The sequence below is a fragment of the Drosophila subobscura genome, chromosome O (assembly GCF_008121235.1).
Source record: "Drosophila subobscura isolate 14011-0131.10 chromosome O, UCBerk_Dsub_1.0, whole genome shotgun sequence".
In the NCBI taxonomy this organism is placed as follows: domain Eukaryota; kingdom Metazoa; phylum Arthropoda; class Insecta; order Diptera; family Drosophilidae; genus Drosophila; species Drosophila subobscura.
The window spans coordinates 1609675-1625605 of NC_048533.1; the positions used below are offsets into that span (position 1 = coordinate 1609675).

The 15931-nt window shown below is 47.6% G+C and overlaps 4 protein-coding genes across 4 annotated transcripts; 2 read left to right on the forward strand and 2 right to left on the reverse strand.

The window, feature by feature from the left end:
* Positions 1-294: 294 nt before the first annotated feature.
* On the forward strand, positions 295-2325 carry LOC117896331 (guanine deaminase). Its single transcript, XM_034804571.1, has 5 exons — positions 295-457; positions 517-777; positions 1013-1167; positions 1224-1497; positions 1563-2325. Exons 1-5 carry the CDS (start codon positions 359-361, stop codon positions 2121-2123), a joined length of 1350 nt encoding a protein of 449 aa, XP_034660462.1. The 5' UTR covers positions 295-358; the 3' UTR covers positions 2124-2325.
* On the reverse strand, positions 2142-7691 carry LOC117896330 (cyclin-G-associated kinase). The gene is made up of 9 exons (XM_034804570.1): positions 7363-7691; positions 6516-6755; positions 6317-6456; positions 5288-6262; positions 4788-5197; positions 4316-4698; positions 3271-4262; positions 3036-3197; positions 2142-2976 (listed from the first exon to the last, which is right to left on the reverse strand). Exons 1-9 carry the CDS (start codon positions 7547-7549, stop codon positions 2866-2868), a joined length of 3600 nt encoding a protein of 1199 aa, XP_034660461.1. The 5' UTR covers positions 7550-7691; the 3' UTR covers positions 2142-2865.
* Positions 7692-8926: 1235 nt separating this feature from the next.
* On the reverse strand, positions 8927-10606 carry LOC117896799 (bromodomain testis-specific protein-like). The gene is made up of 2 exons (XM_034805298.1): positions 10481-10606; positions 8927-10346 (listed from the first exon to the last, which is right to left on the reverse strand). The coding sequence occupies exon 2, from the start codon at positions 10341-10343 to the stop codon at positions 8991-8993; it is 1353 nt and encodes a 450-aa protein (XP_034661189.1). The 5' UTR covers positions 10344-10346; positions 10481-10606; the 3' UTR covers positions 8927-8990.
* Positions 10607-14170: 3564 nt separating this feature from the next.
* Positions 14171-15451, forward strand: LOC117899460. The gene has a single exon (XM_034809474.1). The coding sequence runs from the start codon at positions 14350-14352 to the stop codon at positions 15193-15195; it is 846 nt and encodes a 281-aa protein (XP_034665365.1). The 5' UTR covers positions 14171-14349; the 3' UTR covers positions 15196-15451.
* The last annotated feature ends 480 nt before the right edge of the window (positions 15452-15931 follow it).

Sequence of the window (15931 nt, forward strand, 5' to 3'; positions counted from 1 at the left end):
AATACGTCACAAAAATTCCAGTGGAGCCAGGTAAATTACATGGCGATTTTTCATCCCCCGTGAACGATTTCTTTGAAAATAATATTAATAATAGAAAAACAATTTTGAACTCAAAAAGTTGTTTGTGACGTAGCTAGACCACCTGAAAAAAATCGGCATGCTTTAGTTTTTCGAAAAATTTCGAGGTTTTTCATTGGTTGAAAGTTGGAAACGCGTAAAAAGTGGAAAAAGTATTAAAAGTATTTATTTTTGAGTATTTTTTTCAAAGAAATTAAATACACAGAATTTAAATACCTGCTTGGCAGCTTTCTTGCTCGCGCTTCTTGAACACGTTGATAATTGATAATAAATTGCTGCCATGACAACTATCTACCGAGGAACGATTTTACACACGAAGGCTTTCGATGAGTTTGAGTCCTTTGAAAATGGGTTCTTGGCCGTTTCTAAGGATGGCAAGGTATGGATGAATGGAGTTTTATAATAAGCTCGAGCTAAGAAGAGTTTCGTCTTCCTTAGATTATCGGCGTGGGCAACGACTACGACTCTTGGCTGTCCAGTTACAAGTGCAACGCCTCGACGCTGTCCGAGGTGCGTCTGTCGGAGGATCAGTTCTTGATGCCAGGATTTGTGGACTGCCACATCCACGCACCGCAATACGCACAGTATGGCCTGGGACTGGACATGCCACTGCTGGACTGGCTCAACACGTACACGTTCCCTCTGGAGGCGAAGTTCTCCGACCAGAGCTACGCCCTCAAAGTCTACAAGAGCGTTGTCGTAAGCGTCAATTAATCTTCAATAAGGCCCAGTCATAATTTTCGTTGCTTATCAACTCTGTCGCACACTGTCACACTCGTACACTAACTCATAAACGAACGATCGCGGTCTCCCGCAGATCGCTTACTGCCTATTGCCCCATCCATCCGATTCACTCTCTCAAATGTACATACATAGCACTTGATTGTGGCGCTTGCAGTGCTGATAATGTGATACGATACCCCTACCCCCATAGGAAGCAACGATACGCTGTGGAACCACTTTGGCCTCCTATTTCGCCACCAACAACCTTGAATCCACACTGGTATTGGCACGGGAAGCTGCTCGCCAAGGCCAGCGGGCGCTGATCGGCAAGGTATGCTCTAATTGCAATAGTCCCGACTATTATGTGTGAGTACCGCGTACAGCCGTCACAAGGTATAGAACTCAAACACTTTGTTTTGCAGTGAAACGACGGAGGAGTCGGCAAAGGCGACGGAAAAATTCGTTGCAGAATTGCAGGGCCTCAAGAACCCTCTTGTGCTTCCAACTATAACCCCGCGGTTTGCACTCAGCTGCAGCAAGGAGCTCTTGCAGGAGTTGGGCGATATAGCAAAGCGTCTTGACGTCCATGTTCAGAGTCACATCAGTGAAAACCTTGCAGAAGTGGAGGTGGTGAAAGGCATTTTTAGAACCAGCTATGCTGGGGCCTACGACGACGCTGGCCTGCTAACCAAAAAGGCAAGTCAAGTCTTTTGTGCGACTGTAGTCTGTACTAATTTCATCTTTGTCTTCTCTGTCTACAGACCGTGATGGCGCACGGTGTACATCTCGAGGACGAGGAAATTGCACTCCTAAAGCAACGCGGTACATCCGTTGCCCACTGCCCCGCATCGAATACGATGCTAAACTCCGGTCTGTGCGACGTTCAGCGCCTGATCAATGCCGGTGTAACTGTGGGACTGGGAACAGACGTGTCGGGTGGGAACTCAGTGTCCATCCAGGATGCCTTGCTTCGCGCCTTGGATGTGTCCAAGCACTTGGACTTTTTCAAGAAGCAGAACATTCGCGGTACGGGCGAGGCCAAAAATCCCGACCCGAAGTACGCCCAGCTTAAGTACAAGCAGGCACTCTACTTGGCCACACTTGGCGGCGCCAAGGCCCTCTCTCTCGACCATATGACGGGCAACTTTTTGCTGGGAAAGGAATTCGATGCTCTTCTGGTGGATGTCGGCGTCGTGGAGAAACCTGTGCGTCCGCTCAATGTCAATGAGCTAATCGAGAAATTCATCTATACTGGCAACGATCGCAATATATTAGAGGTCTTTGTGGCCGGCAAACGAGTCAAGACACCCGAGTCAGCGTAGGGAAGTCGGATATAACAGTTGCATTTCACAGGGAAACGAACATAGAGAATTTATTATCTGGCGGACATAATCGTAAATGCTGAAGTGAGACTTTCGTTTCGCTTCTAAATAACATTATCTATATATACTCATTTATGTACACTTGGAGGATTGCCATGGAGTCAACACTAACAGCTTCAATTACAGCTTGTACATTTACAAAGACTTCATTCAACTTCTTAACACCTCAGGATGCAATCGTAGATAGCGTATAACGTAAGTATTACAATCACATATTGGCTAAATGGGCTACACGGACAGGTAAAGGGTTGCATTTGTGAAACGATAATATTTTAAGGGGGCATTATACATGTATGTGTACAAGTACGTTGCCTACAGGTCGAGAAGATTACTCAAATTCCGTGCAAATTATGGTGGGAGAAAATGATAATCAAATAATTGAGGGCTTTACCCAGCTTCAGCATGGATCATGGAGTGTTTGGGGGCAGCGGGAATGTATAGGCGTTGGCTTGATTAACATACAAATTAAGTAAATTGTCCATAAATAGGGGTCTCGTTTGGGCTAGCTAACATGCCTAAGCCTTAGGCGGCATAGGCAAAAACACTCGACTCGTACTCTCACTTTACATACTTAAGCTTACACTCTTAAATGGCTTTACACTAGTTTCAGCTAATTGTAGGATAGTTAGAGCTAAATAAGACAGGCTATAGACTATATGTATATATAGACGTAGGACGCGTTTTACGCATTGAACATGTTCTGCTGCGTGGCATCGTTTTCGAAATCGGTCCACGCGTTGTTCAGTTCCATAAAAATGAGCTTGGCAATCTCCTCGTTCTCTGTCCCATTGTGCTGATAAGTTCGAATGTTACAGAGTGTATTACAAATTGTTTGCGAGTCCCAGCACTCACCTTGTCAGGATGTACGGCCAAACAGGCACGGCGATAGGCCTTTTTCACCTCGGCGGGCGTCACCATGGTAGACATTTCACACCGCTGCCATTTGGCGTTCTCCCACAGCACCGAATGCATAGAGCTAAGAAGAGCCCGAATGTTGTTCTTTTTACCATCGGTCTGTAAGTAGGATTTGTGATTTGTGGTGACCATGACCATGGGCATGCGTTGTAATCATTGCAATTATCCTTACCCATTCCATAATGCGAACTTTCTTGGGGTCCATGTCCTTGACGAGCTCTTCTTTGCGCATTTCGTTGATGGACCGCGGACCGTGACTCAATTTGCTGCCAAACGAGTATCCCTGCTGACCCAGGATGTCTGCAAAGATGTCAGAGCCCTTAGGCGCGCCAGCTGTGGCCTGCTGCGGTGCTTTTGTTGAATCGAAGTGCGCGCGACTGTAGTCCGCACGCCCCTGAGCAGGGGCGGACTGCTGTGGCGGAGGAGTCTTTACAAATGTGGGCTGTGGCTGTGGCTGTGGCGGAGGCGGCGTCTTCATAAATGTTGGTTGTGGCTGCGGCTGGGGCTGGGGCTGGGCCTGTTGCTGGGACTGGGCTGCCTTGTGCGTGGGGCTTGAGTACTGAGTCGGCTGGGGACTGTGGCCCACCGGGGACTTTCCACTAAGTGTACTGCGATTGAAGTTTATGTTGAGTCCAGAAGCTAGATTAGCAATGTCCGCAAAGGGGTCCGAAGGCTTTTGGGACTGCGAGGGTGACGGATTCTTTCGGGCAGGTGCTGGCTGGCTTGCAAAAGTGGGAACCGCTCCCACAAAGGGCGGAAGTCCTGCACTAGTCGAGGGCTTTAGGCTTGGAGTAATGTTCTGGTCGGCTGAACCAAAGATGTCGAACAGGTCAGAGCTGATTTTTGGCAGTTGCGCCTGCTGCTGTGGAGGAAGAATGTCTGGCACTGAGGCCGACCCAATGCCAGTAGAGTCATCATCGCCGAACGCTCCCAGCAGGTCAAAGCTGGCATCAGTGCTGGGCATTGCGCTTGCTAGGGGATCTGCGGCTGGTACATCACTCGGCTGCTGGTTGAGATTAAGCAAATCGATGGGCGGCGATGGCTCCGCCACAGTAGCGGGAGCATCATGAGCTACTTCGGTGACATCTGGCAGCACAAGCGGAGAGCTGGATCGCTCTGGTTTCCTCGCCAGTGGCGGCGACGGACGCTTGGTTGGCTTTGTAACTGAAAATGCAGCCGTGTAGTAGATAGCTGTCCAGGAGCAGGATCAAGCTTACCGAAGTTGTCCAGCATCTCGGCATATTCCAGGTCCGAACTAAACAGTGTGTGCGCCGAGCGTTTGGGCTTGGCTGGTATCCATGGGGGCTTGTGGCTGGGCGGGCTCTCCGACTCTGTCACAGCCAACGATAGCGACACGCAAAAGTTTGGCGTCACCTGCTCCGGATCCGGCAAGTCGTCAAGGTCGTGGCTTCTGAAGGTAATCAAGGTTTCCGGCTCGGGGATAAAGCCCGTGTGGATTTGAAACTGACAGATCTTCAGCCCCTGGGGCCGCACCATCCCCTTGAGTGCATTCCGGGCGTGGTATAGTACTATTGTAACATCGCCGCATACGGTCAGATTAATGGGCAGCACAATTTTTCCAGGGCCGGCCAGGTGCAGACTGCAGAGTACTCAAAATATTACCTTTGTCCCTTACCGCACCAGTAGGCGTGTCCAGTGACCAGGCCAACTCATTCACTGCATGCTTACCGCATCTTGTCGTAGTCCTGCAGTGTGCTGACCAACATCTTCTCGTTGCAGTAGACCTCCATGTAGATTCGGCAGCCGTCCCGCGCTTTGGTCATTCGTGGAACGGGCTGACAGGTGAGCGCCACCATATTGGTATTCTTATAGTGAGGCAGCAGCGGCGTCGGTCTCAGGATGTCGCCAAAGTAGTACAGAAAACGAAATTCAGATGGACGCAGGTTGATGGTGTGCCGCTTGACCGCAAACACCTGCACAGCGTCCTCCGGCTCGTGAAGAAGGTCCGCGTACATGAGCAGCGCACAAATCACGGTGGCAGCTGTGCACCCTCCCGAATCGCCAGTTTGCACCACCACAATCGACTTAGGATCTGCGTTGAGAAAGTTGTAAATGTCCGCCGACACAGTGAAGAGACCCTAAAGGAACGACGGAATACAGAGAGCGGAGCTAGTACGGGCACTCGACGCAAAACAATATTGATTTGAAAAGTGAACTTTTCTACACACCTGAAGATTGGGCGCATGTGCCTGGGGGCAACCATAAACGGAACCTGCCTCCACCGTTCGCACAGGCGGCGGGAGACGGGGCACGGTGCGCTGTCCAAAGTTGTAAATACTGATCTTTTGGGGGGCGAAGCGACTTTCCAGGGACAGGCGGACGTCTTCGATGTTGTTCATCTTGTAGGCCGACTCGAAGCCATCCGATGGGCAGGGCATGACCAGAATCCTCGAGGTAATATGGCTGATATCGAGATCGTTACGCGCTATTGACTGCTGCATTGTCTGCATGACCTTAGTGGAGGTGTCTTTGATGTTTTTGAACAGCGTGCCAGCTCCTCCGCGCAGCGACGACAGAAGACTTCCCTGTCCATTGCTGGAACCAGTTGCGGTCCCAGCGGTGGCTGCAGCGGCAGAAGCTTGCGGCGCTGGGACAGGTGGTGCATCGGTATAAAACTCCGATTGTGTGGGCGTGTTTCTCGCCGGACTCTCGGTCGGTGACGACGTGATCGGAATTCCGCGCAGGTCTATCGGACCTTTCAGGGACCAGTTGTTTGTTTCCGCTATGGCCGCCAGTCGTTCGAGTATCATGGAGATGTCCAAACGCTCGACTGGATTGATTTTGAAGCAACATTTGATGATGTCGCGGAAGCACTGATATCGTGGCTCGGGCGGCAGGATGTAGTTGGCGTTAATGATGCGCAGCTTGCCGCCATCCTCGTACGGGTGCCTTCGAAAGCACAGGAAGTAGAGAATGCATCCCAATGCCCAAATATCCGCCTTGGTGCCGATCGGATTGTTCGACCAGGTGTCCAGCATTTCGGGTGCGCGGTACATGGGCGTCGTTACAGTGTTCAGCTGGTCCTCCAGCATGTTGCGCTGGTGCGCACTCCATTCAAATGTCGGCGAGAGTATTTCTCTGCTTGCAGAGCCAAAGTCGCACAGCTTGATCTGCTTGTCGTTTCCGATAAGGAAGTTCTCGATCTGCAAGGCCAGAGGATGAAGGGGTACAGATAGCAAAACGGGTGGAGTGCTTACCTTTATGTCTCGGTGGGCAATGGGCGGCTCCTGAGCGTGCATGCATGCGACGGCCCGTGCCATTTGGTAGAAAATTCGCAGCACGACTGGCGGGTCAATGGCTCCGTTGTCCACCTTGAAACAGTCCACTAGAGAGCCGCCTGCAAGCAAATGCGACAGGAAATGTAAGACAGCAATCCGATAAATGACAATCCCTTACCCTTGCAGAGTTCCGTCAGCAGCAGATACTGAACGCCCTGCTGGGGCTGTTGCGGCGCTGCGGCCACACAGCTGGATCCGACGAAGGCCACAATATTCCCATTGCCCGAGAGCTGCTTGTGGACGTCGATCTCGTTGGCGATGGCAATGCAGGCCTGCTGATCGGCCCCAATCAGGCGCTTGAGGGCGTACTCGGTGCCAGTTTGCACATCTTGCGCGACATACACGAACGCATAGCCGCCTGAAAGAGGGAGGAAGCGAGTCGAGCGGGTGAGGAGCATACAACTGCTGATAACATACAACTCTGATAAGAAGGCATTTTAATTTCATTTACTGTGAACACTCTCTGCGATGGACAATGACCCCGTGGACACCGTCGTGTGGCTAGCCAAAAGGGGAGGGGCTAAGCGGCCTTCCGCTAGTTCCTTTTCTAAATGTTCGGCCAGATTTCTGCTAAGAAATGCTCTCACTTATATAAGAAAACAGGCCGCGCAGACAAGTTTGACTTGTGATCGCAAATGCGTTCTGTGCATGCGTGATTCATAGGTCAGGGAAACGTTAAAGGTACGTAAACGATGGTACGTCGCGAAGCTCGGTGCCAGCGCAACGCTTCAAAATATACGCGGATGTTTTGGCTGCCATCGCATTTGAGGCCCGACGAGGCGAGTTTTTCGTGGAAAAGACAAAATCAGAAAGCGTAAACAAAGAGCCCGCCCCTTGCGTTGCATCGCGCTGATGTGTCGCCTTCAAGCTACCATTCAAAGCGTGGGCTCCGCTTCCTATTGATTTTTTGTGTGCTCTCCTTGTTGCATCTGATCTGCCAGGGCGGCTGCACCCACTCCTCTTACCTTCGGCTATGACGCACTTGGTGCGCAACTTGTGGCCCCCAACCTCGACGAGCTGGCCAACGTATTCGTTGTCCAGTCTGCCACTGTTGGTGGCTGCTGCAGCTCCTCCTGCGGCCCCGTTGGCAGCTGTGCTGCCGTCGCTGGTGTTGAAGTAGCTGAAGTTCAGCGACTTAAAGAACTCCCCCATTGCGCAGGGTGACTAACGACGTAGCGGACTGTCTGAAACTGTTTAACGCGAACGATTCAATTTGAGCTTTTTTGTGTTTATCAGAATTTAAACATTTTTTTTGGGACCACAAAAAAATCAACGAATGACCAGCAGTGTGACCGCGGAATTATCGATTAAATATATCGCAAAGCCGTCAAAGATATACCAAAATATACCTTCTCATTTTAAAAATATACCGTAATCTTAAATCCGCGATTTTGATATTTAATATTACATAGTACAGCTAGTTAGAAGTTGCAGCTCTAAAAGCTATAATTTTTTCCAGGGATGGTAATCATTAAAAGTTTTATTAAAACAATTATATATTTTTACAATTTCTAGTGTTCGTTCGGCAAACAATTCTTTTTTGAGTTCAAAATTTTGAGTAACTTTTTATAATATTCAACATAAACTGAAGTACCTGGTCAATGCGGACTCATCATCTGCGACCAACCGATTTCGCTGTAGCGATTATTTAAAAAAAACGAGAAGGGACGTGTGAGACGCTGTACAACACTTCTCACACCAACACGCTCCTTTAGCTCGCTCCCCTTCCCTAGACCAACACACTGCAGACTCGCGGCAGAGGCAGTGGCCGCACGCTGCAGAAGCTGAATGTGAATGAGAGAATGTGAAAAAAACAACAAAAGCTGCTGGAGGTGGGTTTAGCCCCTGCAAATTTATTTCTTCATTCTGGCTATAATAATGATCCTATCTGATCCCAATTCGGTGATCTGATAGATATGGTCATTCCCGGTCACTGTAGCTTTAGGAGGTTTTCGCCCTTTTGCGGATATTGATGCTGATCAAGAATATATATACTTTATGGGGTCGGAAACGTTTCCTTCTGTGCGTTACATACAACCGTTATTCGCACAAATACAATATACCCCATTTACTCTCCGAGTACCGGGTATAACAATTTTCGAATCTGTAAAGTAACCAACCTTAGAAAGCGATTCGGGCGCACACATTTTGATTTTTGATATATTTGTTGGGTTAATTTATTTCTGGTGTGGGGGAAATTATCTTGGGTGTGGATCGCAAGAAGTACGCCTGGAATGCGTACAAGTTTGGCAATCCCGAAATTTTAATATGCGAGCGGAATGTTGGTGTGGTATGTAGATATGTCGGTATTTTATTATGGGATTATTCTTTATTGTTTATGATAAATGTGCAATGTAAATATAAGAAGTGTGTAAGGACAAACAATTCTACAAAACTTCAACAAAAACAGCCAGTAAAACCACTGTGGATCAATTTACTTTTTATTGGGGTGGGTTGGGTACGTGTGGATCGGACACTGCAATTATTTTGGAATATTTAATATGCATATATGCACATATATGTATATGTATGTGTTAACTTGCTAGTAATTTTCCATATGTTTCGCTTGTTCTTCCATCCTTTACGATTTCCTTTAGGTCTCTCCTTTTTTAACATGCTTTCCTCCTCCCTTCTCCTCCTCTTCATCATCAGATAACCGTGCCATTTTCGCCATTGTTGCTAAACCGGAGGGTTCCAGATCCTGACCGTTACTGGGAGTGGCATGTCTACTTAAAGTACCCGAACGATTTGATATGTTCAAGAGGGTGTTGAGTTTGAGCAACCTGTTTTCCAACACTTCCGTCATAACTTGCAGTTCATCAGCTGTCATAAATGGCAGCAAATCGGAATCGAGGCGTCTACTTTGAAGGATAGCCTCATTTAATATTGATATTACTTTGGGGGAGAATTTCGTTATGCTTAATTCCATTCTGCCGTTTTTCGTAGTGACTGGCACATTATGTTGCAATGCTATATGGATGACAGTGCGTAGCTCATACGATGTCAAATCATCCACGTTGCTGTCCCACAACTGTCTGCAGTCACCATGTGTATCAACATATGCTGGGATACTTATATCGGGTGGCTGAAGGTAGTGCATCAGCTGCGTTTTGCCCAGAATTGTTGTGATTATCCGCAATGAATCATCCTCTTCATAGGGCTCTGTCTCAACAACTGCTTTTTGAGATGGTGGCCCCGGAGGTCGGCCACGACCACGACGGGCCGGTGTCACAGGCGTGAACTGTTTGCAATGGTGCCGATTCGGATGTTGATTGGGAACGGCCTCAAATGAAGGCAGTGGATCGTCTGCCTTTGGCTGATTTAAATCCTCGATTTCCACATTAGTCTTTTTCGGAATGACAGCCTTTTCCTGGCGCGGGGTCTTCGGCAATGGAGAAGTTTTTGAAATGGATGCCTTCCGCGGACGCCTGGTCTTGGCCTCAGCCCTACACTCTTTGTGCAATTCCTGCTGCATTTTCGCCATGCGCAGCCAAAAGCATTCGCACAGGGTGACAGCAGCTTTAAACACGGTCGAATCCGGACTGTTGTAGGTTCTGCAGTTTTCGAAAATCAATAGAATGTCCTCCAGGACGTCTGCACCGCCCCAGTAGTATGTGTACTCAAATCTTTTCTTGATTGTGTTCAAGTCCATGGGGTTTGCGATTTTTTCGTAGTAGTCCCTGATGTTCAGCTTCACGGCATCGACAGGTCGGCGAAAGTGCAGCGAGGAAGGGTTGCGCGACAACGCATTCACAGCGGTTCTCAGTTTTAACAGGAAATTGGTGACCCTTCCCTTACGATTGGGTGGCGGCATCACCGGGGGCTGCACAATGCCATTTACCGGCTGCACTCTGGGCTCACACCGTGGCGGCCGCTTCTCCCTTGGGTTCTGGTTATCGAGCACGAATAAGGCTTTCGCAAAGTCCTCACGCCGCCTATCATCCATTGTCTGAGAATAGAGATTTCAATTAGATTTTGGACCGGCCAAATGGCTGTTCCAATTGCCACAGGTAGACTGTTCGTAGAATGTTCGAATTTCCACGTTCTATCAACCGAAAAAACTCAAGTGTAGAGGGTACTTACATGCCTTTTCTTCTCGCTGATAGTTTAATTAAATTTGTAATTCAGTTGCTTTTTTTTGACAAGCATCTGAAAAGTTTTAGGGATGGCCGATACAAAAGTAAGCACATCGATACACGCATTGTGCGCTTTCGATATTCAGTGTTGAGCAATGCCAATAATATGGCAAATGAAAACGGGCTCTGTCGATATATCAGCGACCGATATGAGCCAAAGGCAATGGATCGGGCACGACCATTTAATGTATATTATATACTTTCCAGGATATTTTGACCACGAAATTGAGTTCATTGTTCTATTAAATTCCATTTTTAAATTAACAACGAACGAATTGGAACGCTGATTGCTGATTGATCTTTAGATCAATCTTTAGATCTTTAGAGGATCTAACTGATGTGCGGACAAGAGAGTGAGTGTCAGAGAGGAGCCAGAGAAGTGTCTGAATTATAATTTCCTTTTATTCTGCCACTGCGGCGAGGACCAAATCGGTTTTGTTCCCTTAGCCGATCACGCTTTAGGTGAATTCGCATCCGCACTATAATTCGAACAGTCCTCGCCACACCTTTCCAATGGCCCAGTCATCCGTCACCTCCGCACGGGCGGAGTTCGAAGCCATGCGAAGCCATCGATAGGCTGACCACCATGGAAGCACGGCTCACCACCCCGGGACCAGCACACCATCCTTCGAGATCTCTCAGGTCCGCCGAGACCAATTGCAGAACTTGTGGGCAAAGGTGGATGCGGAGTTTGAGGCCTGTTCGGTGGCAATGATGGGCGAGGCTCCGGTAGACCAAAAACAACTACAAGATATGTACGCCGAGTGCTATGAGGGCTTTGAGCAATGCATAGCTGACCTCATTGCCCAAATTGACCGCTCAGAAGTCCCAGGACGGCTGTCGGCTGCCCCCTGTGATATTGAAGTTTTCGCAGAGGAAGCTTTCCGAGGCTGTCTCCAGTAGAGAAGCTGTGCCATCTCACCACTAAGACCCGTGGCGACCCGAAAGCCATAGTCGAGAAGTCCCCACTCACCAACGACGGTTTCGAGGCAGCATGGTCAGGCAGAGGCAGAGGCCGCACAATGCAGAAGCAGAGTGTGAATGAGAGAATGTGAAAAAAACAACAAAAGCAGCTGGACAGGGTGGGTTTAGCCACTGAAAATTAATTTCTCCATTGTGGCTATAATAATGATCCAATCGGATCCCAATTTGTGATGGTGATCTGATAGATATGGTCATTCCCTACGGAAGGTTTAAAGGAGGTTTTGGAGGTTTTCGCCCTTTAGCGGTGGCGGTAGGGGGCGTTTCATTTTTGAAATACACTGGTTTCAGTGTGAGCATACAGCAGTCTTGAGCCAAAATTTGGTGGCTCTAGCTCTTATAGTCTCTGAGAACTAGCCGACAAACAAGACGGACAGACGGACAGACAGACATGGCTCTATCGACTCGTCTATTGATGCTGATCAAGAATATATGTATATACTTTATGGGGTCGGAAACGTTTGCTTCTGTGCGTTACATACAACCGTTATCCGCACAAATACAATATACCCTATTTACTCTTCGAGTACCGGGTATAAAAAGGATGCTGAACGGGGTGGGGGTAGTCACTGCATATTAAATTCTTCATTCTGGCTATAATAATGATCCAATCTGATCACAATTCGGTTTTCTAATATTTATGATCCTTCCCTACGGTATGGACCTTTGCTTGGCCGGAAGGGGACGGTGCGAAATTTTGAAATACACTTGTATCAGTGTGATATCCCGTCATCTGGATGCAACATTTTATGGCTCTAGCTTCTATAGTCTCTGATAACCAGGCGCTCATCAAGACGGACGGACAGGCGGACTGACAGACAGACATGGCTATATCGACTCGGCTATTGATGTTGATCAAGAATATATATTATTAATGGGGTCGGAAACGTTTCCTTCTCTGCGTTACATGCATCCATCTTTTCAAAGATTCTCTCAAACATTAATATTGACTTTACCTTAGACTGACATGTTTTTTACTAGCAAGCTAGGACCCGCTGCACTAAACTAATAATTTAGTGAGATAGATGAATACATTTTCCTTAAAAATGTTTAAAACATCCTTTTAAGGGATTGTCTGTAAAAGAAGGTTAAAACAAAAAAGATGCAAAATGTAAATTTTTTACAAAGCTTTTTGTTTTTATTATTTTTTTTAAACTGTGTTTCAATTTTATTTAAAATCTGTCTTTCGCAGACAATTATTAAATTTCCTGTTTGGGTACTTGGCAATCTTATTTCAGGTTATCTTACTATTTTACAAGGTAACTCGACACTTGATACATTTCAAGTGATTGACATTTTTTCTACCTATGCATGCGAATGCAAACATATGTATGTATGTATATGTATGTATATGTACATACATACATACATATGTATGTGGCTCGATATCATATTCTCTATTCGGTCATTTCCTCAATCCCCTTTTGGAGAAATTTGCTGAGGAAAATTCCATGCAAGCTAAAATCCACAAAAATGGGATTGCTGGTTGGATTTTCTGAGGTAGTCCGAGCATAGGGGTCTTAAAAATCTGATCTACAAAGCGGAATAAATAAAGGAAGAGGATGGTTTATTATGCACTTAATAACCTTTCTACAAGATCGTATCTGTGGTCTTACAAGAAAAATAGTTATAATAATAATATTAGATCCGCAATTCATTGAAAATGAACTTTCAAGGCGACAGAAAATGTTCTCTAATCTGTTCTCTGAAGAGAATTTGCCGAATGGTTCGACCGTGATAGAAGCTTTAGTTGCCCGCATCATTGCGTTATGGGTTGGAAATTATTGAAGCAATATAAACAAGTACAATTATACCTGCATATTTCACATTTTTTCAACCACATGTGTCTTTGAACCGAGGCGAGGTCACTCTTCGAGCATACATATGCCACGCCAGCTGCAATCAAATTCAAAGTTTCCTATATGAAGTCACAAAAACAGAAATCCACAAATCATTGGGAAAACCAACACCAACACCAACACTAAATTTACCTTCCATTTCCCCCTTTCCCCTTTGATTGCCGTTTTCCATGGGACCACGGATCGGATCGGATGGATGGATGGTGGCACTGGGGGAAAGGCGGAATATGACTTGTAAACCTTTTCAGGGCGTTTGCAAGCCCCCCGCCTGCCGAACGTGCAATAAAGCACACAAATTGTCTTTCTTTGTTTGAGCCATGTTCGTTACGTTATGTTTGGCCCAATGATAACTGCTGCTGTGTCTCTGGCTCGGGCTCTGGCTGTAACTGCAGCTTAAGGCAGATGTCTGACGGCTGATGGTTGATGGTTGATGGTTGAAGTCTGATGGCTGGCGGCTGATGTTGCCGCAGGTTTGCGCAAATTGAGCTGTGCTGTAATTTTGACACACTTTAGAGTGTCAAGTGTGCAATTTTCTGTTACAATCTTGTGCGTTCCACGTAACGCCTTAAGATAGTTAAAATGCAAATTGTGCACTCGCTTATCTATCAGCGGGTAAGAGTCGACAGACCACAGAGCTCGTTCATTAATGCGCTTGCGAGACAACACTCTCTATCGATCGTCGTGATCTGGCATTGACACATTTAACGGCTATTTTCGTTTTGGGGCATGTCGCAGTACCCAAGCCAGACCAAAGCTAATGCAAGTCAATAAATATTTTCCGAGCCATTTAGCGGCCACAACACCCGCTGGAATGTTGTTCTACTGGGGGCAAACAAAAGAGTCATTCTGTTTGGACAATTGTGCCGGGGAGCACGCGCCTGGAAAACCCCAAAAACCCACAAGTTTTCACTGGACAGCTGTCCAACCCGCAACCTCCAATGTTAAGTGGAGCACAGCCTAGAAACAGTCGCACGACATGAATTTACACCTGCGAGATTTCCTTGGAATGGAGCTGGTTCACCTACTGGCAGCCATTGCCATTCTGGCCGTGCAAGGGACGGAGGCTCAGTTCTACTACCCGATGGCCACTACGGAGCCACCGGAGCTGCCAGTGGATCATCGGCAACGCTTCTTGCTCTACAACCCCTTCAATGGCCAGCAGCTGGAGCCGCTCCGATACATGTCCTTTCTGCGGGGCGGTAACCGCCAGGCGGGGCAGGTCAGCGGAAACCTTGTGGAGCTTCCGCAACTCTGGCAGCCCTGCTCCTGCTCGGAGTTCACCTGCCGGTGCTGCCTGGGCCTGGTTTTCGGTTTCGGGGAGTCCTTCAACCAGCGCGTTTGCACGTCCATCGAGTACAGCCGAGCGGATCTGGGCCTCCGCCTCAGCATCGAAGTGAACCAGAGGTCTGTGGCAAACTTTGGCTTCTCGGCCCGCAACCCGCCGGACTATTGTGTCCCGCTGCTGCTCCCGCTGCCGCTGTTCAGCTGCCTGCGGCTGTACGACATCCAGGCCTACGGGGAGGGCAATGTGCAGGTCTGCATATCGGTGGTGTTCAAGGTGCTGGTCAGCCAGTTCTTCGAGTATCGCTTCAACTGCATCCGCTTTGGAGTCAATGGAGTGCACTTTGTGCGCGACTCGCAACAGCAGTACCAGGACAAGGACAAGGACAAGGAAAAGGATCAGGGGCAGGCCGGGGAAGTGGAGCTGGACAAACGGGGAGTAATGACCGTAGAAACACCAGAGAAGGGCCCCAAGAGCTTCAAGCCGCCTAATGACAACTTGGCGGCCTCTGGCAGCCGCTTGGATTTCCATCCCATCTAATGTGTGTCTTTCTCTTGTTGTGTCTACCATTTCTCATCATGATCCATCCCATTCCATGCCTCATTCTACGAGTATTACACGTTAAGTAAAAAAGTGAAATTTCTGTTAATTAAAAAGCTTTTTATTCCGCGCCCCAGCCCCAGCCACAGCCACAGCCCCACCGTCACTGACAAACAGAGCGCCATGAAAATTGCGAAAATTGCCAATAAAACTCGAGCCTTACTTCGGTTTTGTGTGAGCGGTGATGCGACTTCTGCTCTGCATGAGATTGTAAAATATACAATATATGTACAAAATATACTGTCTACTCTTACTCAAACACAACATACAACACACCTACTTCTGGCCACTTTCGTTAACGAGCGCGCACATGGCAATTATTTTACTGGCCGCTATCGGTTCACTCATCTGCGGAATCTTCCCACCTTACTTTGCTCCAAATGGCGGAGGAAGGGGGGAGGAGCCCAGGCTGGCTAAACTCCCGGCGACATACCTAAAATACCATGGCAAAACCCATTCAGTAAGCTACGAGTACAATAAATAGTTGCTGATTGGTCCAAACAATTTGGGAAATAATTTAGCTTGAATTAATTAATAATTCTATTAATTTGATGATGTGGCACAGACAATTAGACTGTGACAATTCTGCCCTATATTTGATTCTCGAAAATACGCCACCAACAAGAAACGACAACCAATTGTCATCCATTCTGCGGTGTTTCCCTAGAACCGTCAT

Bases quoted from the DNA above. Each gene is read 5' to 3' on its own strand.
- LOC117896330 (XM_034804570.1), bottom strand. From the start codon at position 7,549: ATGGGGGAGTTCTTTAAGTCGCTGAACTTCAGCTACTTCAACACCAGC. The intron at 4,263-4,315 runs GTAAGCTTGATC...CTGCATTTTCAG, and splicing joins CGAGATGCTGGACAACTTCG to TTACAAAGCCAACCAAGCGT. The intron at 2,977-3,035 runs GTGAGTGCTGGG...CGAACTTATCAG, and splicing joins TGGCCGTACATCCTGACAAG to CACAATGGGACAGAGAACGA.
- LOC117899460 (XM_034809474.1), top strand. From the start codon at position 14,350: ATGAATTTACACCTGCGAGATTTCCTTGGAATGGAGCTGGTTCACCTA.
- LOC117896799 (XM_034805298.1), bottom strand. From the start codon at position 10,343: ATGGATGATAGGCGGCGTGAGGACTTTGCGAAAGCCTTATTCGTGCTC.
- LOC117896331 (XM_034804571.1), top strand. From the start codon at position 359: ATGACAACTATCTACCGAGGAACGATTTTACACACGAAGGCTTTCGAT. The intron at 458-516 runs GTATGGATGAAT...CGTCTTCCTTAG, and splicing joins CCGTTTCTAAGGATGGCAAG to ATTATCGGCGTGGGCAACGA. The intron at 778-1,012 runs GTAAGCGTCAAT...CTACCCCCATAG, and splicing joins AAGTCTACAAGAGCGTTGTC to GAAGCAACGATACGCTGTGG.